Consider the following 27335-nt stretch of genomic DNA (forward strand, 5'->3'; position numbering starts at 1 on the left):
AAATCTGGTAATAATATGTTAGCGATAGTAGAAGTATTTTCACTTATTTCTTCTAGATGATCTTGTATACCATTGCTTCTCCATGGTGAAAGTGTTTTTAAATCTTTGCCCTTGCAAAAACACTTGAAATAAAAAGCAGTTTCACAGCCATCGAGTGAGTTTGGCTTCTCAAACTCAAAAGCCTAAACCAAAAAAAAGCAGAATGAGATTATTCACACCAATTCTTGAAACAGAAAGGACTTGATTGAACATTACTGAGTTCCATGTGAATATACAGGTCTGCCTCCAGTCACTCATACTGAGACCTTGATTGCTTCTACTATAATGCATTTATATAACCATCTCCTAAAGAATTTACAAATAGAGAGAGAGAGAGAGAGCGAGAGAGAGAGAGGATAAGGCCATCATCTCATAAAGGGAGGAAGAAGGAGCAGAAGATGGCTTCAACGAGCAGCAACACGAATGCCCTCTTGCCATCAAATTTCACGGCTACTCAACTCCATTTCTGTTATACTCATGCCCAGAACACACCCTAATTTTTCTGGGCTAATTTGATTTTCATTGGTAGGTGTTGCGACACTACCAACTGTCGACACCTATGACCTTGGGTCGTGGCAGTCAAGGGAAAAGCTTGAACAAAATGATAAGAATCACACGTTGATGAGCAATGAGACCACTCAAAGGTGATATTTTAACCCTAAATGTTACATATATATGCCCCTTGAAGTCCTTGAAATGCGGTTCAAAGCCTGGGAGCCTTGCCTTGTGATTTACCCCTTTTCAACAAGGACGGATGCAGAGGCAGATTCAGTTGTTATGCAACCGTCCGTAAATCCGCCCGAGCTATAAAACCCCAAGTGAGGTGAATCTCGTGTGGGACCCACTTGCACCATGTCTCGGACATTGCATTGGTGTTCCCGTGCATGGTGGACCCCATCACCATCCCTCCTTACCTTATGGGGTCATGTAAGTGGGCCCATATAGCCCATGCCTTTAAATGAGTTTTGGAGCTTGGGCTGACATCCAAATGGGCCCTAAGGCCACTTAAGGTTATATTAGGCATGAGCTCTTCAACTCTTTCTTGCCTTTCCAAAACAAGGAAAGGAAGCTGAGGAGAACGAGAAGAAAGTGGAGGAAGAGGAAGAAAGGAAGAAGAAGGAAAGGGAGAGAAGGAAACTCGCTTGGGGATTATGAGCTTGGAAGCTCAGTCTTTTGGCTCCTCATCTTGGCCAGGTAAGACCTAAACCCTAGACTCATCACCCTCCTTCTAACCCCTCTATTTTGAGTTTTGGGTATAACCTAGGTTGGGTTTGCTCTTGGGTTCTCCTTGGAATCCAAGGGATGGCTGAGGACACCTATGTACACTCATTGGGAGATCAATTCCATCCCTCATGATGCCCTTATGACCTCCATTAACCTCACCTTGCTGAACTTAGAGTTTCAACTCTTAAAAACCCTAGAATCGGTTAATGGGTGAACCCACCCTTGCAACCTCAAATCCTTTGGATTAGATAGGTGTCAATGACCATTAGAGACCCTAGATTACTCCCCTTCAAGACCTTGATGCTTGAACTCCAAGAAAAATGGATTTGGAGAGCTCAAACTTTGGATTTTCGGGTTTGAGGTCGGGCAGAAGCAAGGGTGGACTCAGATGCTGATGCATCCGCCCATAAATCCCCCCGACCGCAGAGAACTGTTACTCTGGGCAGACCCATGCACAGATGTTCCCTATTTGCATCCACCCAAGAATCCGCTCGACCTGAGGCTTTATGCCTTAACGGATGCAGGCACGGAGGCAAGCCCATGCATCTACTCTTAATTCCGTTCAAGTCTGTAATGCGAGCAGATGCAAGGCCGGACTCACTGTAATGAATCCGTCCCTGCATCCGATCTTTGATTTGAGGCATTTTGCCCTGGGCGGACTCAAGGACGGATTCAGTTGCTGATGCATCCACCCCTGAGTCCGTTCGTGCTCTTTGTGCTTTCTTGAAAGGCAATCTTTGGGAACCCTCTGGGGCCCTCCTACATTGCCTAACACCTTTTGTCATGCATCCCTAGGTAACTATACTTGTGGTGAGGTGTATTGAACAACAGTTGGACGATGAATCATAACATCGATTCACGAACTATTATGTGAGTGGGTTTGGGTGTGAATTATTTTGGGAGTGTTTTGCACTATAATATGCTATGTATGCCATGCATAACTTCATATTTGCATTATATAACTATGTTTGTGATTATGCGAATGTTGGTTGATGTTTATGGGATCTAAATGTGGCTTACTAATGCCTTCATCATGTTTTATAATTGGTCTATTATGTGCTGTGTCGTGCTGGTACCTGGGTGATAGATGGGGTGGGACATTGATGCACCCGGAATACCTCTCGACATGCTAGTTCATATAGTATTACGGTTAGGGTTATGTTTCCCTTGCTACGACCCTTACCAACAGGGATTTAGGTGTCGGGTAACCAAGGCCCCATGTGTGCCTGAGGAGTTGACGAGGGTAGGTCAGGGATGTTTATTGGTTATTAGGGTCTGCTACTGGGTAGTATCTTGTGTGGCTATGTCCGGTGCGTGCTCCAAGGTAAAAACTATATTGAGGATACATCACGGCTATGACCGTAAGTGACCCGGCGATGTATCCCGAGTTATTATAGTAGCAAGTACCTAGTGACCTAGATTGATTGATAGGTGGCAATATGTTAATTAATTCATGTTTCATGTACTATTTGTTATTGCTTGTATGTTCCCCATCCCTTCATTGGGCTCAGTGGAGCTTACCCCTCATTGCACAACCTTTTTAGATGTGCTTACAGGTGATGTTTTGATGGTGAGCCTTGAGGGTTCCTTCTTTTGATTATGTTTTGTTCGGTGCCGGTGACCCGGAGTTGGTGACGTACGACCTTGGTGTTGATTATTTGTTGTTCGATGACTGTGCCAATGGGGCACTTGGGTCGAGAATCTCATCTTTTATTTTCTTTTTGGATTTTATCATTTGCATGGTATAAACTCTGTAATCTTACTGTTGTTTTAGCTTTTAGTTGATCTTTTGAGATAAAGTGTAATATATTAAATTATCTATCAAAAAGACTAATGAACACCTTTTTCCTATTGTAAACGCTTTTGCACTCTTGTTTCTACATTTGCTATTAATGTAAATGGGCTTTCTTTCCACACTCTGATGTACATGTGATGTTTGTATTTTGAGTTGATTGTGATTTAAGCCACTGCATCGAGATCCTGAAGGTGGTTTAGGATGTCGGTAAGCATCCTAGTCATATCAAAACCCTAGGGTGGGGGTTGGGGTGTGGCAATTTCTTCCCCAGAAACACCAAACCATACTTACCCCCATCTTCTTTTTCTAGTAAAAGAAAGCTTTTGATCACTTGAAGCTTCCATCAAGGGAAACCCAATTCCAAGAATCTTATCAACATAGTCTGCCAAGCCACTTTGGATGCCTTAATTTTCACATCAATTTCACAAAGCATTCCTCCTATCCTGCCTATTGATAATAACATCAACTTCCTTTCCTCTTCATCTCCTCCATCGGTACTTGAAGTCGAAGGAGAAGCTGGGGTGCCCTTCTTCTCTTGTGCGGCATTGGAGTTCGTGGAGCTATTTGTGGGTGTTGGGGCATCGAGGATTCGGGATCTTTTCGAGAAGGCAAAGTCGAAGGCGCCTTGCATTGTGTTTATCGATGAGATCGACGCAGTGGGCGAGGCAACGTGGGGCTGGGCTCGGTGGTGGGAACGATGAGAGGGAGCAGACCATTAACCAGCTATTGACAGAGATGGATGGTTTCTCCGACAACAATGGCGTAATCGTGCTTGCTACTACCAACAGGCCTGATGTTCTTGATGCAGCTTTGCTAAGGCCCGGCAAAGGGTGAGGAGGAGGAGGTGGAGGTGGAGGGGGTAAAATAGGGTAAGGTACAGAAGAGGGGCGCATGTGGGGAGAGGGGTGGGAAGAAGAAGGGATGTGTTTGGTTCTTTTATTTGAAAGGTAGAATAGGTAGTTCATATATAAGGGCAAAATTGTCTTTTAAAAAATAACCTGCTAACGTCATTACTTGACTGTTAAAAGATTAATCCCGTTAGATTTTGTGTACATTTCGATATTTGGGTACTTAATGGGGTTGCGTTAAAATGCGTCGGGCTCCTCTACTGCCGAGTTGCCCATACTGCCGTGTGCGCCCTAGACACAGCAAGGGGCGAAAAGACCGCCTTACTCCTGCCCGAGCGGGGGTAAGGCGGTCTTTTTGGCTTTGCTGTGTATGGGGTGCACAGAAGTAGGGGCAGCTCGGAAGTAGAGGATCCAGATCCCATTAAAATGAGGGTGTAACTCATGGGTGCCAATGATAATTTCCACAAAAAAAAAAAAAATGGTTGCTCGACTGCTAGAGTAATGGCAAAGTCGTTTAGGAAGGGGGGGAAAGAAGAAAAAACATGGAGAGAGAGAGAGAAGAAAACGAAGAAGAGAGGGAGGGAGAGGGGGAGAGAAACCGTGGAAAGGAAGGGGGAGTGAGCCAGGGATTATGGCTTTTGGGTGCATTGGGATGGGAAATCGGTAGGAAAGAGGAGAGCCTTAGAGAGAGTCTTCCAAAGAGGGATTTTGGGTGTAAGCATTAGGGATTTGTGAGTGAGAAATCAATTTCCATGGCTGGAAGGCATACTTGAAGCAAGGATTTGGAAGTGGTGGGTGCTCTTTGAAGATCCAAACCAAGAAAGAAGAGATTTCTTCAAAAGGTAGGATCTCCCAACCCATTCCATGGTCTGAAATTTTATTACTCTGTTTTAGTTGGGTTTTGGGTTTTAAGTGAGAAGAATTTTTGGGTTTCAAAGTGGGGTTTTGCTGAGAAATTGGAGGAGGAATAGGAAGAGGAGATGTAGAAGGGAGTTGGAGGAGAGATTGATCAATGAGGGTTGGCATGGAGCAGGCTGCAGCTGCTGTCCGCACCAACAGCAGGTGCAGCCAGCAGCAGGGACTGGCTGGGCCTGGTCTCCGCTCTCACTCCTCTATATATGTGTGTGTGTGTGTGTTGCTGTAGTTGTATGTGTGTGGGTGTTGCTGTATGGTATGTACATGAACAGAACTGCAGTAATAATGAAGAAATGAGAACAAGTTAAATAACTGAAAACGGAATGGAGTTTGCTACTGTACCTATTAATAATGTGCCTTGCAGATCTGTTTTGTAATATAATAAGGGAAACAAATAACTAGAGTAGGTTGATAATCTGGGAGAAAAGGAGAAGATAAAGTTAGTAAGAAGAACAAATAAGATGGGATTTTGAATTTATTCCCAGTTACCATCAAATCAGGGAGGGTATGTACATGTTTATGAATGAAAAGATTGACCTGTAATTGGACTAAAGACTTGGACTTCGAATGATTTAACTACTCCCATTAAGAAAACCGTATGGCTGCTCAATAACCTAATCAAAATATACTTCTTAATACTCGAAATTGGACCTGTGATTTAACTTAAAAGTTACAAACTCTCTTTAGTAATTACACCCAAATTAAAATTAGACCCCAAAGCTGAAAACTGACATATATCTTATTAACAAATCTCCGTCTGTGATGCATGCAGGTGAGGATCAAAATAAGCCTGCAGGTAATGGGCCCTTGTACCAAATTAAAATATGAATAGGGCAACAAGGACTGACCAGGTTATAACAGAGGAAATATGAACAGAACAGTAACAGAAATTCTGGAAAAGTAATTAAAAAAAAAAAGCTTAGAATATAGGGGATTAGGAAAGAAATTGAAACTCTTAAAATATGAATCAGATTGGGCTGGAAGTGCAACTTAGTGGTCTCTAGTACCCAAGAAACCTTGCGATTTTGATTGGTCAGTTTTATTAAGCTTCCTATGATATCCAATCAGATCAGATTAGGTTCTGGTCAGTTTCTAGTAACGGGAATAAGGTTTGTAACAGTAGGAGCAAAAAGGAAGTTAATGCTCAGAAGCCAGAATAAAACAGAGTTGGTGCTACTATTTATTGTGAAGTTCCATAATAGAATATGAATTGGAAACGAAGAAGAGAATTCAAAGTTTCTGAAAAACATATTGCAAAATAAGAGATACAAGAAACAGAATATGAAAGAATAGAAAACAGAGAATAATAAATTGAAGGGAAGAATATGTGCCTCAGTTTTGAAAGAAACATCAAACAGAATTGTCAAGAGAAAAGAGATAGTTGATGTGGAGGCTGAAGGGGATGAGGGTACAACAGCCTTGATGTAGATCGAAGCATGAAAAGGAGAAAAGTCAGGAATTACAGTTCACTTGAACAGTGTCACAACCCATATTGCCTTGATGAGAATCCTTCTAGAAGACCCAAGTTGAAGACTAAAACACTGTTTACTTCACTGTTCACCTGAACAATGTCAGCCAAAATTTTCCTTATTTGGGATTGGTTTTAAGAAGATTTTGTGGGCCCATCAAGTGAAGGAAGATTCTATCCTAATGCTGCTATAGTTTAGTTTCTATTTTCAGTTTATATTAGGTGGTTTCTAATTTTATTTTCTTTGCATGTTTAGAAGGCTGAGTTCTTTAGTAGTTTCTAATTTCATTCAGTTTCTATTTCCATTAGTTTCTATTTTCCAAACAGTTGCTAAGCTTTACTTTCTATTTTGTAGCCTAGCCTCAGTCTATATACAGGCAGCTATTGTAATTGATTGACGGGGAATTAATGAATGAAGTTTTGAGGCATTATTGCACTCGATTATGGGAGTGAAACCCCTGTTCAACAGCTGGGATAACTGTGGGTGAGAGACCTAGGGCTGAGAAAGCCCATCCCCTACCCCCTTCTTCTATCTTCTCTTCTCCTCCCTTCCCTGTTTGATATACACTACTGTGCTGTTTCTGTGACTGCAATAAACTATTGTGAAGATACCCTTTGAAGACTTGGGTCAACCTACCATCAATTGAAAGTGCTGCTGCTTCTGCTGCTGTTGCAGATCAACATAAGGATGTTATTCAGACCTTGTGGATTCAGTTCTGCCCCCCAGTTCCTGCTGCAACTTCAAGGCTGCATATCTCCATATTCCTCCATCGAAATCTGCTGGGTTTTGGAGCATAGATCGACACCACTAACCACCCCACTCGATCCCAGTTCTGACCTATTCTATTGGCTGGATTGTTCTACAGCCCCAACCTTCTATTTTCATCCTCAACTCATATCTCCACTTCTGTCCATCAGAAGTAAACCAAACTTTCAGAAAAGATTCTCCTCATTGCCTACTCCACTTGATCAACCTTAGAGTCCATTCTCACCGCTGATTTGCCTAGTATATTTTTCCTTCTATTTTGGTGTTTACCTCCTAAATTTGATTTGCTTCCATTATTGATGATCTGCTGCAACTATTAACGATCTTACTGTAGAGTTGTTCTTAATTGAACCCTTCTACATTAGCCCTGCTATCAGCGCCTACTGCAGGCACGACCAGTAGGTCTGGCCGCACCATTTCTCCCTCCTCCTTTGCTTTGTGTGTGTGTGTGTGTGTGTGTGTGTATGAGAAAGAGAGAGAGAGTGTTGCTGTAATTATGGGTGTGAGTGCGTGGTTGAGGTTCTTGTAGTTTCAGCCACAACCACCAAGAGAAAAGAAAAAGAAAGAAAAGAGAAGAAAAGGGGTAAGGAGTGATGGTTCTTGAATTTTGATAAGAAGGATAACAATGTGTGTGTAGGAGCTGTTGTGTTTGTAGGTGCTGTTATGTGTGTTTGGTTGAGAAGGTGGAGAAAAATAAACAGAAAAAATTAAAGAAGAGGATGGAGGGTAGAAGAAGGAGAAGAAGAGGAGACTAGGAGAAGTGACTGAAGTGTGGGGTAGGGTTGGGGGTCTCTACCAGCAGCCCCTCTTTCCCCTGGTGTTGGGTGTTTGTGTGAGGGTTTTGGTTGAGGTCCTTTGGGCCTCAGCTACTATTTCAAAAGTAAAGAAGAAGAGAAAAACCTGTGTGCGTGACATCGCGATGATATGGTGTGATCTAAAGGTAAAAAAAGAAAAAGGCGTACCCAATGCACAAGGCTCCTTAAATTTAGTAAACTATCCAGTAGTTGAATTCAAACTAGGATAGGAGCTACAGTACTTGAGATGCTAATATAGGTGACACGACCAAGAGGTGAGACATTAGTGGGATTGTCCCCGAGTACTCTATTTTGTGGACCTTAAGATGTGGGGAATTCCATCATATCCTCGCATGTTTTTCCACAATTATAGCATGTTTATTATTCCTTGAGATTTCAATATGTTTTTATTAAATGAGATAAAGTATTATGAGGAATAATAAATCACAGAAAAGTACAGAAAGGAATAGAACAATAAAAAATATCACAGAATAACACAGAACAGTAAAAATACAGTATAATACAGTAAACAGCAGTAAAGTACAACCAAGAATAGAAAGAAACTGAAACTGAATGTTTCATTAATGTTTAGCTTAACAATAGAAATGAGTGGGGTAATGGGTCACCCAATGTCCCTTCCTCTAGTTAGGAGTGGGTAGTAGGGATTCCATCAATATCTTAGTTCATCCTAGAGTTGAGTTAGATAGTGGTGGTGTTGGGAATAAATCCGTTGCGCAGTGGAATTTGGATCGGGTCAATGGTTGTTGTTCATGATCAAGAGTAGGGATGAAATAATTTCAAAATAAAATCATGGTTACCGTAGAGTCGCAAGCGTAACTCCTCCTATAGATAATGGGTCTTCCAACTTGTGCAAATATGGAGATTGAAAAAATTTGTTCAACACTTTGAAGCTTGATCAATTCTTGTAATTTGTAGAAGAAGCCAAAACACCAAAGCCTCTTGAGTTCTTAAACTCAAGTCTCACTCAATCACACACCACAAGAGAGAGGGGAGAGAGAGAGAAAACGTGGAGAGGGGGAGGAGCACTACCAAAATCATGGAGAGGCTCCTCCCTCTCCCTCTTTTATAATTTTAAAGAACCTTGGATCTCAAGTAATCCCCTTCCATCTTGGCCTTGGTTTAATCTTCTATTTTGGTGTTTTATGAATCTTCTAATTTTTGCAACTCCAATTTGCAACTAAAGTGAAGACATAGAATTTCAAAAGGGATACAATCTTTCTAAACTATGGTTCATGAGATATTCTCATAATATCTCTTGCCATAATATAAAAAGATATTCAACCATAAATATTTTGTTCTCTCATATAATGCCATGTGTCCAATAAACTCTTTTATTACACATAAGCCCTTCCACTTTCCTAATATCCCATAATGAATTATAGGGTATGTACTTTAATGCTACTTATCCCCAATTCATCATGTACGTTGATCGAGAGAATATGTGATTGCGATCGGACGGCTGAAAAACTTCAAAATCAAAATTCAATATATTATATATTAATTTTTATTTAAAATAAATTTATAAAATATTTCGAATAAACACTGGATCTAGATTTCTATCCGACCATTCACTGACTTTCTCTCTCCTAGATATTCCCCATAAATGGGCAGTGGATTCCATGTTGAGAAACCTCTTTGTTTACAATGCTGGATCACGAATCCAGTGTACCGGTTTATAGTCCGATTGGACATTAACCATTGGCTTACCAAAATCCGTAATGCCACACTACAACAAATGGAATCTCTCAAGTCTAAGGGTCATCGAGTGGCGGATAAGTATATCACACACACAACCAGTAGCAATACATAAGATATACGTACCGGATTCTTATCTATACACGTTCTCAATGTGTACCCACATCCATGCACCGAAATCACCATTTCTCGTGACGTGCGACATGGAAACCATATAAACAGGATGTCCAGTCCCGTTCCCAGTTCAGACCAGTTTTAGGTTAACACCTATGGAACATTCTTATAAGCCCTAATAAAATAATAAAATGCAAAAATTAAATTCAATAATTTAATAATTCAGGTTTGATGGACACACAATTCCACCAGGTGGACTGGAAGTAGAGGTTAGCAAAGAAAAGCAAAGTACAACGAAGCATGGCACGCATACCTATGAGACAGATAAGAAAAGAAAAATCAAGACTAGGCACCCTTGCTAATGAGTAATGAGGAAGACCCTGTGAGATTGTCAAGACTAGGCACCCCTGCTATGCGGAAGACCCTGTGAGATAATCAAGACCAAGCAACCCTAAGTTAGTGGAAGACCTTGTGAAACAAGAAAAGGAAAGAAAGGTCAAGACAAGGCACCCCCGCTATACGGAATACCCTGTGAGATACTCAAGACCAGACAACCCCAAGTTAGTGGAAGACCCTGAAAGACAAATAGAGTTAAGCAAAACAAGATACCAACACCAGGCAACCCCATTGAGATGGAAGACCCTGTGAGGTAAAGCAAAGCAAGATACCATGACTAGGCAATTCCATTAATGTAAGACCCTGTGAGGTAAAGCAAAGCAAGATACCAAGACCGGGCAACTCCATTGATAGAAGATCCTGTGTGGTAAAGTAAAGCAAGATACCAAGACCAGGCACCCCCATTGATATGGAAGCTCCTGTGAGGTAGGAACCAAAACCAGACAACTCCATTGAGATGGAAATCCTGTGAGGTCAAGAATAAAAACAAAAAGAAAATATTAAAATGGTACTAAGATCAGGCAACCCCATTGAGATGGAAGATCCTGTGTGGTCAAGAACGAAAAGAAAAGAAGGTAAAGCAAGAAACTAAGACCAGACAATCCCATTTAGATGGGAAATTTTGCAAGGTCAAGTATAGTATAGTAATGTTATTAAAAAAAAAAAGAATGATAGATGTATGGTTGACAAAACAACCAGACACAGTAATTTACAAGTCACAGAAAAAAAAAGATAGATATTGTTTTCATTATTTATGAGATCCCTACAACAAAGTATAAGAATATAAAGTAAGCTAAAGTAAGAGATTTATAGAGATAACCAAATAAAGTAAGCCAAAGAAAGAGAATAAGAGAATGACAGAGGTTGACATACAACCAGAGAAGCAAGCCACTGAAAGAGAATAAGAGAATGATAAATAAAGTAAGTTATAATATGAAAATAACAGATTGACAGACACAGTAAGCCACAAAAAGAGAATAATAGAATGACAGCTTAAGTAAGTTATAATAAGAAAACAATAGAGTGATAAACACAATAATCCAAGAAATAAGAAATAGTAGATAAAACGATGGTTTCATTGTTTACTAGTTTCAAGCATGTCAGTTATTTTTACGGTCATTGGTAATATATCAGATTTATAGCCTTTTGTTACAATATGAGTTTTACAGTAGTAGCATGAGTTTATATTCATGAGCATGATATGACCTGTTTTCGTTCTCATTGAGTTAGCTGCTCATCCCATAGCTATTATGTTTTTAAATGGCACACACGTGGAGTGCCAGTGTGCCAACTGCATTCAGAAAGCCAGAGGGGAAATTGACCACCCTTCCCAGTAGGAGATTTGGAGATATAGTCTCCAGAGATTCTTTTATGTATATAGTTAGATATATATTTTTTTACGTAATTAGATGAACAAATATGTTGATGGAATTAACAAATACAGATTGTTAGAATTCATAGGTGGATGATGCTGAGTAGTTGGGTTGACAGATATGTTGAATAGTTATTTTGGGAAGATCATGTGGAACAGTTTGTTAATTGCCATTGACAAATGTTGATAGTAGATGGTTCTGGACATTTATATTTCTAAAATTTCATGGATTTCAATTTTAGAATGCATTGGATGGATGGATGATTAAAATGGATACATATCTACAGGTTATGGATGGATATCATTATTAAAATGTGATTTACAGGTCATGGATGATAATGTAAGTGCATGGTTACAGGGGACATGTTGACAAATTTTTTTTACAAAAGGAGAGAAAATGAAAAAGAAAGGAAACTTTCACGCTTATTTAACGGTGTCCTGCGAGGGCCTGCACCCATATCTTACCCGGATTTGGGGGCGCTACAGAATCCATATCCTATTAACAATTTTCTAATGTGGTAGAAAAGGACGGCTATGGTGGTACTGCTGAATTGTATTTGGCTTTCAGGTTTAATTCTTATCCCACTACACATCTGATATGAGCAAAACTAATGGAGATATGAAAGGAAGTCCAGGCTATTGAGTCTAATCATGGGAAGCAGCTCCTTTAATGCTTAACCATGTCAAATCTATGGAGGATCTTTTTATATCAAGGCATCTAGGGGCGGTCTTTCATTCTATCCCAATGAAAATTGTTGAAGTAACGTGGAGTAAGCCTAACACGGGATGGTATAAATTAAATATTGATAGATGCTCGTTAGGTAATCCAGGAAATGCCAATGTAGGTGGAATCTTGAGAAATTCATATGGAGATCCGGTGGGTAGTTTCTAAATTTTTTTTAGTATATTCCAATTTCTATGTGGAACTTGCAGCTTTATTTCTTGGTCTACAGCTGGCAAAAAGAAAGGAATCACTCATCTTTGGATTGAAGGTGATTCTAGTACGGTGGTAATATGTGTCAAAAATTAAACAATCCCTTGAATGTTTCAGAAGTAATGTTTGTCCTTCAAGCATATCCTCTCAACAATAACATGGAAAATATCTCATTACTATAGGGAATGGAATGCAGTTGCTGACCTCATTGCCAAGAAGGGTGCGGTATATCTTGTATCTCTTTCTTGGCCTACTTATCCTCTCTTTGCCCACGATGAAGTATCTTGGGATGCTCAGGGCAGACCAATGTTTCGTTTTGTTATCAAATGATCTTCAAAGTTAGTAGTTTCTAGTCTCATTTTTTCTTGAGGTATCCGTTGATGGCAATGTCAAAGGTGGATCCCCAAGCCAAAAGTTCTTAGTCATGTGCTTGTTGATGGCAATGTCGTTGGTGGAGTATCAAGTCTATTTTGTTTTTGTTATCTATTTGGGAATGCCTGGACATTAATTTTGTACATCTTTATTGGTTAATATATTCCTTTGCTGATCTTTTGAAAAAACAAAGAAATATCTATGAATGGTAAAGAAATAATTTGGACACATTATTCCTATAGTTATAATGTTGGGCATGGAAGGACATTGCCCTTTGTAATGATTGCATTTATTATGTTTGACATGAAAAGATTTTTTTTTTCTTTACTGAAAAAAAAGACTTGAGAGTCCTGACAGGTAAAATCCCTGCATTCAAAAGTTAATCATTCTTGTTTTTTTTTATTTTTTCGGGTAAAATGTAGATTTATTCAGAAGAACGTGTGGAGTTCATGGAAACCAAACATTGATCTTGGATCCAGGGATTGGATAAAGGCCAAACTGTCTTACACGTTACGGACAGGACCCTCCTTGCCAGGGAGTCAGCCATTCTGTTAAGCTCCCTCGGAACAAACTGAAAATTACAGTATTCATTCTTTTTCTTCAACAGTGGCTTTGTCCGTATGCCCAACATCCTTATGTTGATGTTCCATGGATCCACCTTCAGTTACCTGGGGCATGCCCTTGAGACCATTTATGATATTACTGAAAATCTTAAATGTAGCCTGATACTTGCCATACACCAACGGGAAAAAGTGTATTAGCAGTGCAACGAATGAAACAACTGCAATTATGGAGAGGAGACCTCCGAAGCTTTGCAAGGTGAGTTGGTTGGTTGAAGTTGAGGTAGCGTCTGCATTATTGCAATTTGTTTGATTTTCTAGCTACCCTTGCCTAATTGTGTCTAATATTCCATCATCAGTAAGATTTAAGATTGCCCTTGACATGTAAGGGACTAAAGGAGAGCCTTTAGGGAATACCTGAAAAAAAAATAAGAAATAAGAACCAACAATACATTCATGAAAAAAAAAAAAAAAACAAAATCTAATGCAGGGTTTCTACATGGGCAACTAGATCTATCAAGAGAGAGAGAGACTTACAAAGCCAAATCCTTCAGAAGAGTAGATGTGTCCGACCATGGTGTATTGATTACAATACATATTGAGGAAGACTTGAGTATAAGGAATTTCATCAAAAATTGCAGCAACTCCTCCATTACCAGATCCATTAGATAAAGCATAATGATATTCCTCTGGAGAACCATAACTCTTGAGTTTAGACTTATCAAACTGCAAATAGTTTGTCAGGAACTCTCCCACGAACGAGCCGCCTTGGTATCCCACATAATATCCATTACTCTTTAGGACATTAACATCTGTAATTGTTGGCTGCAACTGCCGTACTGTCAAAGTTGATGAGAGGCTAGCAGTGTAACTCTGTGTTAAGATTAACACAAAAAACACCCATGTGAACAACACCAACCTTGTTAAGTTGCTCTCAATCTTCTCTCCTGCAACCATTAATAGAAACACTTCTTTATTATGTTGATACTCAATTCTTTGGTTGCTTGCAAGTTAGTGCGTTCTCTTGTGCTGTGAAGTGTTTCTTTCTGTTGCCTTTGTTTTCCTCTCTATATAGTTTTTCTTCTTTTCAATAAAGTGATATTACCTATGTAAAAACAAAAAAAAAAAAACAAAAAAAAGGTAAATTACTCAACTCACCTCTTGTATTAGACCCCAATATGACAAATTAGTCCCTACAGTTAGTTTTATGCTGTTAAATGATGATGTCAGCCATTTAAATAAATTTAAATCCCTACACTACCCTTGGCATCCAAACATAGACTTTGAAGGTAGTATTGTAAATTTAATTCTAATGTTTTAGTACAAGGGTAAAATAGTCATTTCACACAAATAACTAACAGCAGACTAACACCGTTACTGTAGAGGGGGGACGGATGAGTATTTTCAAAAACCAGAGGGTGATTTGAGTTTCGTTTGAAAACTAAGGGGTGACGTGTAATTTATCCAAAAAAAAAAGAAGATAGAAGATTATATACTTACGTTGGGCAAATACAAGTGTTAAGAAGGAGAACCAAATACTTGATTGAAGTTGTTGTCTACGTGAGTTACCAAACTCGGGATTTATCTTATGTTCAAGAATCCAAACCACGACCCCTATGTAGACAAAACCTCCTAAAGTCACCAACCAAAGTTTTAGGCTTAAAGGCGTTAAGAACAACCACAACTCTTTCTCCAAATTATCCTGCATTGCCACAACCATTGTCACTCCAGAGTCTGTATAAGGCAATGTGAAATCTACACAATTAGATCGATTAAACAAAATCGATACATCCCCTACTGCTGCATCGAAGTTCTGTTTGTTCCATCACAACAGAAATAAATTAGTATTAATTTTGATTGAAAAATATATGTTAATTAATGCCGTTCATGAACATAATAGAAAATAAATTATAATTCTAACTCACTCACATTAAGATAAATTTGATACATTAGGTCATCATAGCTCTCAAGATCAGTTCCATTGAGTGTGTAAGGTAGAAACTCATAGGGGAGACCAAAGGGTAGTCTACTTGTTATATTACTGAATACTTCTATACAGAACCCTGTGATATTAATCGTCTCATTGGTGATGTTGTCTCTTTCCATGCTCACAAATTGACTAAAGCCAGTCTTAACTGGCACCAAAACTTTTAACCTCTCTTGACTATTTGTTGGTATAACCCAACCCTTTGGCTTGGTTGTTGAGTCTCCTGGCCATACAATAGCTTTGAGGTTACTCATAGAACCTGAATCTGTTAAGTTATTTGTTGTGTTTAACTGCCTTGAAATCCCTCCCATTGGGGTCCAATGGCCAACCACTCTTTCCCCTTCCCCAATCACATCGAATATTTGGAAAGCTGAAGATTCCAACTGTCCATTAACCAAATTAAATCTAGTGCTCAAAATAGTCTGGAGAAGTTGTGGGCCAATTGTTGAGTATCCAAGGCTTGAAAGATCGGTTAAATTATTGGTAGTGTTACTACTAAGGAACTGAGGATCCATGGTTCTAACTCCCTCAACTGCCATGGCTAGTGCCCAAGCTATATCATATGCCCATATACCATAGAGACTTGGCTCAGATATTTCACCATATGAATTGTTTGAGTAGAAATTTCTTTTCCATCTGACTTTGAATTCTCCAAGCTTTTTGGACTTTGGTATGTATGGTCTTACACCCAATACACCTTCCATTGAATCAATAACACTGGAATTCATGGAAGCCATTAATCTTGATAACCCATCAGTGACAATCCAAGCATAACCTTGGCTTTTCATTCCTGCATTGTTTGCATTCATAAAAAGCCGAGATCCAACAGAAGAAGACATGTGGACAATGTAAACCCTAGTTGGCATGGTTGTCAAGTTATGAAGTTCTTTTAATATTTGATCATCAGTTGCATCCAGAGGTATGGTACTCTTGTATGAAACAAGAACATCAATCTTTTGGAAGGCATCAATGAAATAGGGTATAACTTCATTTCCATAGTTGGTATCTTCATATGTCAAAACCACTTCCTTCCATTCAAAGGCTTGAATAATGGAAACAACAGCTTTAACTTGAGTTGAGTCATCAATAGCTGTTCTTATAAAATAAGGACTTTTAAGGGGAGAAAGAGAAGGACTTGTTGCTGAAAAAGAAACAATTGGCACTTGAGCTTTTTCTCCAAGTTCGATCACAAATGAAGCTTGAGTTGACTCTTGTGGCCCAATGATAGCTTGCACCTTTACAACTTTCATCAAGTATAAAGCTGCATTTGTAAAATGTAGCAAATGAATGAATAGTAAATGATCTGGAGCCAATTAATTAGTATATATATAAGGAAATATGAGTTCTGGAGAGCGTGAGAGCGGCGCAGCGACTAGGGTTTCCCAGGAGGGCGCCCCTAGGGTTTTTCATGAAGGAGACGAAGATCAGCCGGAAACCTTGGATCCTGATGCGAGGGAATTGCAGGATCTCAATGGGGGGAACGTGGAGGGTGATCACCATCGTGAGGAGGAGTCTGGCCCGAAGCAGGTTCTCCAGCGAAAGTCCTTTGCAGCGGCAGTAGGTGCGCGACTCCCTGTTCCTAACATGGAGAGCCTCCCTCAGCCTGTGAGGGACGGTAACATGACGCGCATCAAGATCCCCCAGTTGGCATATGAGGAGCAGATGAGCAGACTCAAATTTTTGCTGATTGGCAGGCTAAACTTCAGGTATTTATCGATGAATGATCTTAGGAGTTTTGTAAAAGACACATGGGCCCTCTCGGGGACAGTGGAGTTAAAAACCCTAGGTAAAGGGTTTATTTTATTCAGATTTGATTTGGAGTCTGATATGCTGATGATTTGGAGACGTGGGCCTTGCCGTATTAGAGGGCAACTGCTTAGGTTTTAGCGCTGGAGTCCGGATTTCAACATTGATACGCAACAGATGTATCATCGGTTAATCTGGATCCGCTTTCCAGGTCTACCACAGGAGTACTGGCACGATGATATACTTTTTTCCATAGCTAATGCGGTGGGACGGCCGGTAGCCATTGATAGAAAGACCAAAGCCTCGTTCTATGGTCACTTTGCTAGGGTTTGTGTGGATGTGGATGAAACACAGCCTAGGGTTTCAGAAGTTTTGGTGGAATGGAAGCAGCCTGGGAGTGCTGAGTTGTTTTTGTTTAAACAATCGGTGGTGTTTGAGGATCCACCTTCACGTTGTGGGGGTTGCAAGAAGTATGGGCATTGGTCAGAGAATTACCCTACTAGCCATCAGGTGACACGAGTGGAGGCTGCTATCCCTGGAGCGGAGTATGTTGATGCCAGAGTAGGGAGGAGGAGTAGGAAAGCTTCGTCAGGGACCTCGGTACGAGGGACGGCAGTGCAGGGAGTTATTGTTTCACAGCAGCCTGAAGTGCAAATTTGCCCTGCCACCGAGACCTTAGTGGTACATCAGATTGAGGGCTTTGATGGCGGCATAAGGAGGGTTTTGGTGCATCAAACACAGGGGTTGCGTGCCAAGGAGGGACTGGTTCTCCGGTTCAGGAGGTGCTGCACAGTTCCACTAGTGCGGCTATGGTAGTGCATCAGGGGACGGGTGGGGTAGTGCAGCCTGAGATGAGAAGTGAGTCGATAGAGGGGCAGCAAGGCTCAGCCAATGTGAGCGTGGGGGAAGGACCTATTGTGCAACCAAAGATTTTAAGCGTGGGAGGGACTATTGAGGTGGTTTTGCATTGCCAAGGCACTAGCGACTCACAGGGGTCTTCCCCTGCATAGGGAGGGGTGTTGTGTGACCAGGAGTTTTTGCCTAGCGGGGAGGACCAGGTTGTTCTTCATGACCCATCAATCCCCTTTAGGGCTTTTGATGAGGTCAGACAAGTGGATGCAGAGCTAGTGGATTCTTTCACGCCAGTGTCGAATAAGAGAGCGGGTAAGCAGCCGAAGAAGGTGCGAAATCTGCCACACAGAGCCGCACGAGATGGCGCTAAACCCTCTAATTTTTAATGAAGGTTGTGTACTGGAATTTGCGTGGAATTCTTAACAGCAACACTAAGGCTGCCTTAAGAATTCTAGTGAAGATTCATGCACCTGACGTGATTTGTGTGGGTGAGCCAATGGTGGGTCCAGAGAAATTTCCAAAATTATTTTTTAAGCACTTGGGTTTCTATGTTGAGTGCATTCATAATGAAAGACAGGGAAAGCACCCAAATTTGTGGATCGTCTAGAGGAACAGTGTTTCTAAGCCAGTGATTGTTAGCTCGTCGGATCAACAACTTACTGTGTTGTGTGATGTAAGGGGGGAGAGGTTTTTCCTAACCTTGATCCATGCTAGTAGTTTCCGTGCTCGAAGGAGAGAGTTGTGGGTAGACCTATCAAGCCAATCAATATCAGCGCTGCCTTGGCTGGTTTTAGGGGATTTCAATGCCACACTGCTGGCGTCAGAGAGGCGGGGACCTGGTGCTTTCAATAATGGATCTGCTCAGGAGTTTACGGCATTTCTAGATGCCACCTCGCTATTCCAGCTGCCGACTAAAGGGAACAAGTTCACTTGGAGTAATAATAGAAGGAGAGGGAACGCTATTGTAGTGCTCGACAGAAGTCTGTGTAATTCGGCATGGCTCGATGCTTATGGTGATGCTTTCCAGTGTGTGCTTTCGAGATCAGTCTCGGATCATTCGCCAATTCTGGTGGCAGCGGATGCAGTGCCAAAACCGAAGAATTGTCCTTTCAAGCTGCAACGGTTTTGGTTGGATCATGATGATTTTATGGCTGTTGTAGAGCGCTCTTGGGCTGACCATGTTGCAGGGACTCCTTTCTATGTGGTTACTCAGAAGCTAAAGAGGTTAAAGGTTACATTGAGGAAGTGGTCCAGATCAGAGTTCCCAAACGTGAATGTGGAAGTTGAGCGTGCTAGAAATGCTTTGGAGGATGCACAGGAGACCATTGAAACTATGGGAAGCTCGGAGTTCTTGGTGCAGTGTGAACAGCATGCTAGGCAGGATTATGTGAGGGCTATTTCCCTGTAGGAGAAATTATGGGCGGAGAAGTCGAGAATCAGGTACCTCACCTGTGGGGATCGCAACACTAAATTTTTCCACCTTGCTACAAGGATAAGGCGATCAAAGAGTCTTATTAGGGTGCTGAAGAAGGCGGATGGTTCTCTCCTCAGTGATATTAACCAGATTAGCAGTTATGTGTCTGATTACTATGAGGCATTCCATAAACGTACCCCCTCTATGGCCCTCCCGGAGTTGCTTTCATGCATTCCTCAAGTGCTTACAGCGGAAGACAATGGGTTCCTTACTGCAGTCCCGAGCAAAGAAGAGATTAAAGCTACAGTGTTTGATCTGGATCCAGACAGTGCCCCTGGACCCGATGGTTTTCCAGGCGCATTTTATAGAAGGTGTTGGAAGATCATTGAGAAGGATGTGTGCAGGGCAGTTATAAACTTTTTTTGTGAGGGCGTCATTACTAAGGGTGTTAATAACAATTTCATCACCCTAGTGCCTAAAGTGGAGGAGGCTATCACCTTGGACAAGTTTCGACCATTTTGTGTAGGGAATTTCCTGTATAAATTGCTACCAAAGATCCTGGCCAACCGATTGTCGGGGCTCCTGCCTAAACTGATTTCTGAAGAACAAGGTGCATTTCAAAAGGGGAAGAACATTTTTTTCTAATATTTGTGCGGCCTCTGAGCTCACAAACTCCCTGCATGGGAAAGCTTTTGAAGGAGGAATGGGTTTGAAGCTGGATATTCAGAAAGCATATGACACTATGGAATGGGACTTCATGTTTGATGCTATGAGGAAGTTCGGGTTTAGTGACACTTGGGTTAATCTGATTCATCAGCTCCTGGCTTCAGCAAAGCTCTCAATTTTAATTAATGGAGGTTCAGTGGGTTTTTTTGGAGTTGAGAGGGGGCTTCGACAAGGGGACCCTTTGGCCCCTCTACTGTTTATTGTCGTTGAGGAAGTTTTATGCAGGGGTTTGGCACAGCTAAGAGAGAATGGAAAGATTACCCCACTTACAGGGCCAAGGGGGGGTCCAGGTCCCCACCCATTTATTGTTCGCTAACGATGTTTTCCTATTTATTAAAGCAGGTGTTCGCCCTGTGCGGTGGCTGAAAGCGTTCCTGGGGGATTATCAAGGTTACTCAGGCCAGAGTATTAATTTGTAGAAGAGTAAGCTGTTCTTATGTAATGTAAGCGCTGCCAGGAAGGCCAGGATCAAGGACATCATTGGATTCTCGCACAGAAAATTCCCCACCAGATACTTGGGGATTGATATCTTTAAAGGAAGGGTTAGGAAGGAAGCTCTGTTGTCAATGATGGACAGGTTCAAGTCAAGGCTTGCAGGGTGGAAAGGAAAGTTAATTTCAATGGCAGAGAGAATTCAATTGGTAAGGTCTGTCATCTCAAGCATGCCAATTCATACTTTCTCTATTAATTGGTGGCCTACGTCTTTATTAACTATGATGGAGAGGTGGGTACATAATTTTATTTGGAGTGGGGACCCGGAATCGTCCAAAGGAATTACTGTGAGATTGGAGATGGTATGCAAGCCTCGTGATGAAGGGGGTTTGGGCATTAGGAAGTTAAGGGATGTCAACAAGGCGCTCCTCTGTAAGCTCTGTTGGGGAATTAAGTTGGAAAACACACTAATTACCAACTTTCTTCGGGCGAGGTTCACAACAAAGGGATTGATTAAAAATCATCTTAATTCCCCATCCTCAATTTGGAACGGAATTAGGAAGATGTGGGGCTTTGTTTCGGACCATGAAGCCTGGATAGTGGGTGACGGCACAAACATTGACTTTTGGCATGATCGATGGCTACAGGGGACTGTTGTTTCAGCTCACCAAGATCTTCAGGGGTATGGGACCTAGCTAAGGACGTTACACACCCCGTTGCTGATTTTATTAAAAATGCTGAATGGTGTTTTCCTGTAGTGGAATCGGCGGTGCTACAGCAAGTTGTCAACCAGGCTAAGTCCATAGCTCTACCAACCATCAAGACTGAGGACTGCAGAGTATGGACCCTATCCCAACAGGGGAATTTTACGGTGAAGTCAGCTTGGGAGAGGCTAAGAAGGGAAGGTTGTAGAATGGGTTGGCATTCGGTGGTCTGGGCCTCTTATTTGCAGCCTCGACACTCGGTCTTTGGATGGCGTCTGTTGCATTCTAAGCTGCCAACGGATGATATGGTTACACAGAGAGGCGTCCCTATGGTGTCACAGTGCAGCCTATGCTTGAAAGCAAATGAAACCCAGAAACACATCTTCATTGATTGCTCTTTCTCTGTTAGGTTGTGGTAGGGTTTTCTAGCAATGTTTCAAAAAGCTTGGCCGGCAAAGGATTCAATACAAGAGTTGATAGTATGGTGGAAGGAAAAAGCCCAAACAAGTGCCTTAGCTTCAGTTTGGTTAGCGGGTTTTGTTCTAGTTCCATTTTACATATGGAGTGAAAGAAACATGCGTCGTTTTGAAGGGAATGGGAAGAGAACAACCGACATCTTGTACACTTTAAAGTCAGATCTGAAGGATGCGTCTACTCTAATGAGGTGTACCATTAAATCTCTACAGGACCTGGTTATTTCTCGCGAAATTGGAGCTTCTTTTCCAAATGCCAAGGCCACCCAAATTAGAGAAATCTTATGGAGAAAACCAGATGTGCATTGGAGGAAGTTAAATATCGATGGCTGTTCCATTGGAAATTCGGGTCATGCTAGTACAGCAGGGATAATTCGCAACAGCCTAGGAAGGCCAGAGGGAAGCTTTGCGCAGTACCTGGGAATAAATACAAACTTCTTTGCTGAGCTGTCTGCTTTCTTTTTTGGTGTTCAGTTGGCCAGAGATAAAGGCATTCAGCTGCTATGGATAGAGTACGATGCTGAAGCGGTGGTGAAGTCCATTAGGAGTGGAAAGATTCCATGGAGGTTTCGTCAATTTTGGCTAGAGGTTGCGGGCTACCTTAATAGTATTATATGGAGAATTACCCACAGTTACAGAGAAGCAAATACAGTTGCTGATCTTATGGCGAAGAGGAGCGCTTCAACACAGGAATCCCAGAAGTGGGGAGAAGCACCAAGCTTTGTTCACAACGATATAGAGTGGGACCTACTTGAAAGGAGCAGGTTTCCAATGATAGTTGGAAATTTATTTGTTGCTGTTATTTGCCCTTATTTGGCATCATGCTAAAAGGGGATATGAGAGTTGTTTGATGATTTTATTGCCCCTACGGGGGATCTTTCAGAACTTGTAACATTGACATTTGATAGTTAATACACACTTTGCTGACCTTTAGCAAAATATATATATATATATATATATATATATATATATATATATATCTTGTTGTCGGGTAATCTTATCATTTCACATGGACAATGATAGTTTTTGAAAATGACATAATGATAAGTCATTTTTCAACTTATTTTGAAAATCCTTTTCACAAGTGACTAAGATAACTTTAGAGAATAAGACAAGGGACAAGAAAATAATGTTACAATCTTGTTAGAACCAACCTCGGTTGCAATAAGATATATATATATATATATATGAGATTTTTACTATATATATTAAATTATATTTCTCATCATGTTGTGATGCAGGCCTAGACCTACATGCCAAACCGAGTACATCATCAAAGGCGATTCACCCCTTGCCATGTGGATTTAACTTCAAGAAGATCTCCAACTGATTCCTATAAGGATTACAATTTCCTATTTTTGAGGAGGAGATTGCTACTATTTTGGAAACCTAATTCTAGAAAGAGGATAACTCGTGGAACAAGAAGCTGGAACCCCAACTACGGAAATGACTTTACTTCTCCTATAATTTAGGAATGAAATACACAAGACCATGCTTGGATGAATTTCACAAGGAAACAACCTAGCCACCACTAATGCCACATGGACACCCTTGGACGATTTTGAGGAGAGAGAGACGATTTTGATGAGAGAGTCTACTCTCCCTTGGACGAACTCATGAAGGAAAATGCCTTATCCGATTTCTTCAACAACCTTCCTTCCTTAGATTGAGTTTTATTAATTTTAGTATTTCTTAATTGTTAAGAGTTTAGCTTAGATTAGGATTTAATTTTCCTTTATTTTATGATTTAATTTCTAATTTAATCGTAGCCGTAGGATAGAATGCAATTAGGGCTTGAAATTAGATTTTGTGTTTATCTTTAAATATGTAAGAGCGATGCTCATTCAATAGTGAAGAATGGATTAATGAAATATTACTCTATTGAGTATTTTGGGACCTTGTAGTGTTCTACCCTATAACTCTGGAAAGTTATATTACGTTGCTTCTTTGAAGAGTTGCAAATCTTTCCGTCTCCTTGAAGAGTCACGTTAAACCCTTGAAGTGTCTTCTTGATTCTCCCGATCCGTATCTTCCAACCAGGGCGCATTGTTTGGCATCAGAGCTTTGGAGAAGAGAGAGAAGCTGTGATGGCACCCAGGCATAGAGGTGATTGTACAGCTCCCATGGAGGACATCAATACTAGAGATGACATTCAGACAACGAATGATGTTGCAGACGAGCGAATATTTGTTGACGAGCGAATCTTTGTTCAGGTTGATTTGAGTAAACCTCCAATTTTCGACGAGTACCAGGATGAGTACGATGCCGAACATGGAGTTTTTGAAAGTCTTGAACTTGATTTGATATCAGTTTCACATCAATTCTGGCGACAACAGGATGAGCCAACAATACTTAAATTAAATGACTGTTTTGCTTGCAACAAAACAGTCCCAACAACCAAAAATCCTATAACCTGGTGGCATTGTATAGATTATAGAGATCCCTTGTGGAGATCCCAGATGCCCAATAACCTCCTCTCCTCTTGCCGAGTAGCACATAACTGACTATATGACACATTGGTTGGATTGGGCTCCTCTATGGCGCAGGAGTACGCTGCACATCTTGTGGCGTGGCACCACAACTCTCCGCGCAGACAAGCTCCCCTTTGGACAGTTTGGATCGAGCTCGGAAAGCTGAGGATGGTGCACATACGATGTACAGGAGGATTTCAGGATTTCAAGCTCGATCTAGACCGTCCAAAGGGGAACTCATCCACGTGGCGAGCTGTGGTGCTACGCCACAAGATGTGCGGCACACCCTTGTGCCATAGAGGAGCCCGATCCCACATTTGTCACCCCACTTAGGAAAGACCAACTGTCGAACTTGCACAGTGCGGCACTGAGGCGAGGCATGCTCCATGAATTACTCATAGTGCGGTACCAAGTCTAGACTCCAAAGTGGACTCGGTGACAACCACCGATTCCCTCTCAAGCGAGGCTCTAATGGCAATGACTTCACACTTGCTTTTTTCCTCCTTAATTTAACTGACTTAGGCCCTAGATAAGGGTGCCAAATTAGAACCGAAACTGAAACCAGACCAGCCATACCGAACCGAATAAAATTCGGTTATATTTGAGTATTGGATTTCAGAATTGAATCAGTTTCGGATCAAGCATAGGAACCGAATTCTAGAACCAAACAGAATTTAGATAGTAGTATATTATAGCATGTTATTTTAATATATTGTAGTATATTAATACATTATAATACTAGTATGGTATAAAATATATTACTAATGTTAGTGTTAGATTTTATAATACTATTATACTATACTATAATATTATAATATGTATATTATAGTATATGGACTGAGTAGAGGAATTGGAACCTAACCGTGTAAGAACCTAATAGAACTGAATTTTGGAACCAAATAAGAACCAAAACCGAACCAAAACTGAGCAGGTTCAGTTTGAGTATCCAATTTCAGAATCGATTGGGTTCTCGGTTCAATTTCAGATCACTACAACACTCTCTGGAATTGAACCGAAACCGAACCGATTGACACCCTTAGCTCCAGATATTATATATCCTAGATCCAAAAAAGGGTGAGTGAGATCCAATTTATTTTATATCTCCAACCTTCTTCCGAAATATAATTTTTGTTTTTATTTTGGGCAAATCTAAAATTCAATAAAAAACAACATTTTGTTCAGAATCCATGGCGTGGAGCACAATTCTTGTCGTATAATTTGCATGAATTTCATAAAAATTAGATAAAGCCATAGAGATGCAGCTCTCAGCAATCTCTCCCATTTTCAATTTTAAGTCAAGAACAACTCCTACATGAAACAAGGATATATTTGAATTGATACTTCCATTTTGAGCAACCACATACTTGTTTAAGAAGCTGGAAGAGAGTAAGAAGAAGAAGAAGAACAGGGAAAGATAAGTTGATTTCACCATTCGAAAGTGTATACTTAATATATTTAAAGATATCAGAATCTCTAAATCCAACCTTTTATATATACAGGATTATACTTGAATACCACCTGCAAGCATCAACAAATTCAGTCATTATTCACCTTCCTTGAAAAAAAAAAAATTCAGTCAAAATAGGTGGCAAATAGGAATAGAACAATAGTGAAAGGATAAAAGGCATTAAACCAATGGTCAATGACTCGTCTCATTAGACAAACAAGTAAGGATAGTTATTTCTTATGTCAATGTACCTAGTTTATTACATGGATCCCAAGATTTTTAAATGGTCTATCAGATGAATTAGCCAAACCAAGAAACAAAGTTGGGGCTGGCTTTGGGGCCTTAGATTGGTTTCAAGTAAGGGTCTCAAATGGAACCGGAACCGAATATCAGAATCAAAATCGACCGTTTACAATTGAAACGAACAGCACCGTAGAAAAATGATCCGGTTTTGATTTTATAGGTTCTCTTCCCGGTTTGGTTTTGATTTGCACCGCAAAACTACGGTCTAAACTGAATAGAAACCGGTACCTCTTACTCGAATACTATCCCATACATCAATTGGAGTAATTAATAACATAATGATTAATTTAATAAACAACAAATATTGCAACATACTTAGAAGCATAAAATAAGTAAAATGTCTTGGGTTAACTATATATTATATTTGTTCAAGTACGAATTGAAAATGATGGATGCTGTTAAAATAGATTAACAAAACCCTACTTGTTAATAGAAGAAATAGTTTATTTATCATTTGGAGAAGAAAAAAAAATGGAAAAACAAAGAATAGGAAAGAAAAAAGGATGGGTGAAGATGAGAAGTTTCTTTTTTTTTTTTTTTTTTAAATATCACATAGGCATGGAAAATATGATGAGTGAGGGAGACTAAGAGAGAATGGGGGGAAACACGGGAATATAAAGACTTTGAAAACCAAGATTGTCTTCATTACTATTTCCTAGAAGCGACACTACACAGACTGCATGTAAGCCGGTTGTGAGTTGGATAAAGAAAAGCAAGTTTTTTTTTTTTTTATTACTAATGAATAGAAACCGATAAAACTAGACCGTATGCAAAACGACTCTGATTTTAGCTGATTCCTATCCAGTTCGATTTTGATTTCACTTTATCAAAATTTAAATCGCACCGCAACCAAACCGAATAACCAAAACCACACCAACTGAGACCCTTAGTTTCAAGGATAGCTAGAACCATCGTTTATAGAAGATTTTTTTTTATTTTTCTTCTTTAGTTTACAAATTTGGGATTGAAAAGAGTTGACAATTATGTGACCATCGTTTTGATTTTTATTTCTTTGCATCTTCTTTTTATTAAAATGAATACAAAAAATTTCCGTGTCTTATATGGGTACAGGATTATTTGTTAAATAGCTACATAAATAAGAATTATTGATGTGATACTAACACCATTCCTAGAAAAACTTGAAAGATACAATTCCTCCGCCGCCTTCCCATGATGGTTGCGCCATATAGAAGATTGGATTGGAAATTCTGACTGTTGGATAGATAGGATATGCTATGAAGTAGGAACGACAAATTTCAAAGCCAAATTCAATCATAACCCCTCCCTCCCTCCCTCCCTCCCTCCCCAATTAGTATTATCTTATAATTTTTCAAGTGTCTATTTCGATAAAAAGGGGGGTGTGCGGGGGACGGTTTTCATGCATGGCCACATATGAGGGATGGTTACGACTTGTCAAATAGGGGGGACATTTGGTCATTCCACCCCTATTGTGAGAGGAGTCACAAC

At 40.4% G+C, this 27335-nt stretch overlaps 2 protein-coding genes across 2 annotated transcripts; one reads left to right on the plus strand and one right to left on the minus strand.

Moving 5' to 3' along the window:
- The first annotated feature begins 3700 nt into the window (after positions 1–3700).
- Positions 3701–7087, plus strand: LOC122659196 (ATP-dependent zinc metalloprotease FtsH homolog). The gene is made up of 2 exons (XM_043854335.1): positions 3701–3888; positions 6898–7087. The coding sequence occupies exons 1-2, from the start codon at positions 3701–3703 to the stop codon at positions 7085–7087; spliced, it is 378 nt and encodes a 125-aa protein (XP_043710270.1).
- A 3107-nt stretch (positions 7088–10194) lies between these two features.
- On the minus strand, positions 10195–25662 carry LOC122659197 (glutamate receptor 2.8-like). The gene is made up of 9 exons (XM_043854336.1): positions 25637–25662; positions 25290–25494; positions 16737–16995; positions 15243–16561; positions 14814–15126; positions 13851–14260; positions 13639–13730; positions 10348–10541; positions 10195–10253 (listed from the first exon to the last, which is right to left on the minus strand). Exons 1-9 carry the CDS (start codon positions 25660–25662, stop codon positions 10195–10197), a joined length of 2877 nt encoding a protein of 958 aa, XP_043710271.1.
- Between the last annotated feature and the right edge of the window lie 1673 nt (positions 25663–27335).

Source organism: Telopea speciosissima, chromosome 4, assembly GCF_018873765.1.
Source record: "Telopea speciosissima isolate NSW1024214 ecotype Mountain lineage chromosome 4, Tspe_v1, whole genome shotgun sequence".
NCBI classification, from domain to species: Eukaryota; Viridiplantae; Streptophyta; class Magnoliopsida; order Proteales; family Proteaceae; genus Telopea; species Telopea speciosissima.

Excerpts from the sequence above, each read along its gene's own strand:
- LOC122659197 (XM_043854336.1), bottom strand. The coding sequence starts at position 25,662 with ATGACTGAATTTGTTGATGCTTGCAG. Across the intron at positions 10,542-13,638 it reads TTAGACACAATTAGGCAAGG|GATTTCCATCTCAATGGAGT; the intron begins GTAGCTAGAAAA and ends TTGACCTCACAG. Across the intron at positions 10,254-10,347 it reads AATGGAATTGCCTAGTCATG|GGTCTTCCACTAACTTGGGG; the intron begins GTATCTTGCTTT and ends TTTGTCTTTCAG.
- LOC122659196 (XM_043854335.1), top strand. The coding sequence starts at position 3,701 with ATGAGATCGACGCAGTGGGCGAGGCAACGTGGGGCTGGGCTCGGTGGT. Across the intron at positions 3,889-6,897 it reads TTGCTAAGGCCCGGCAAAGG|ATACCCTTTGAAGACTTGGG; the intron begins GTGAGGAGGAGG and ends ACTATTGTGAAG.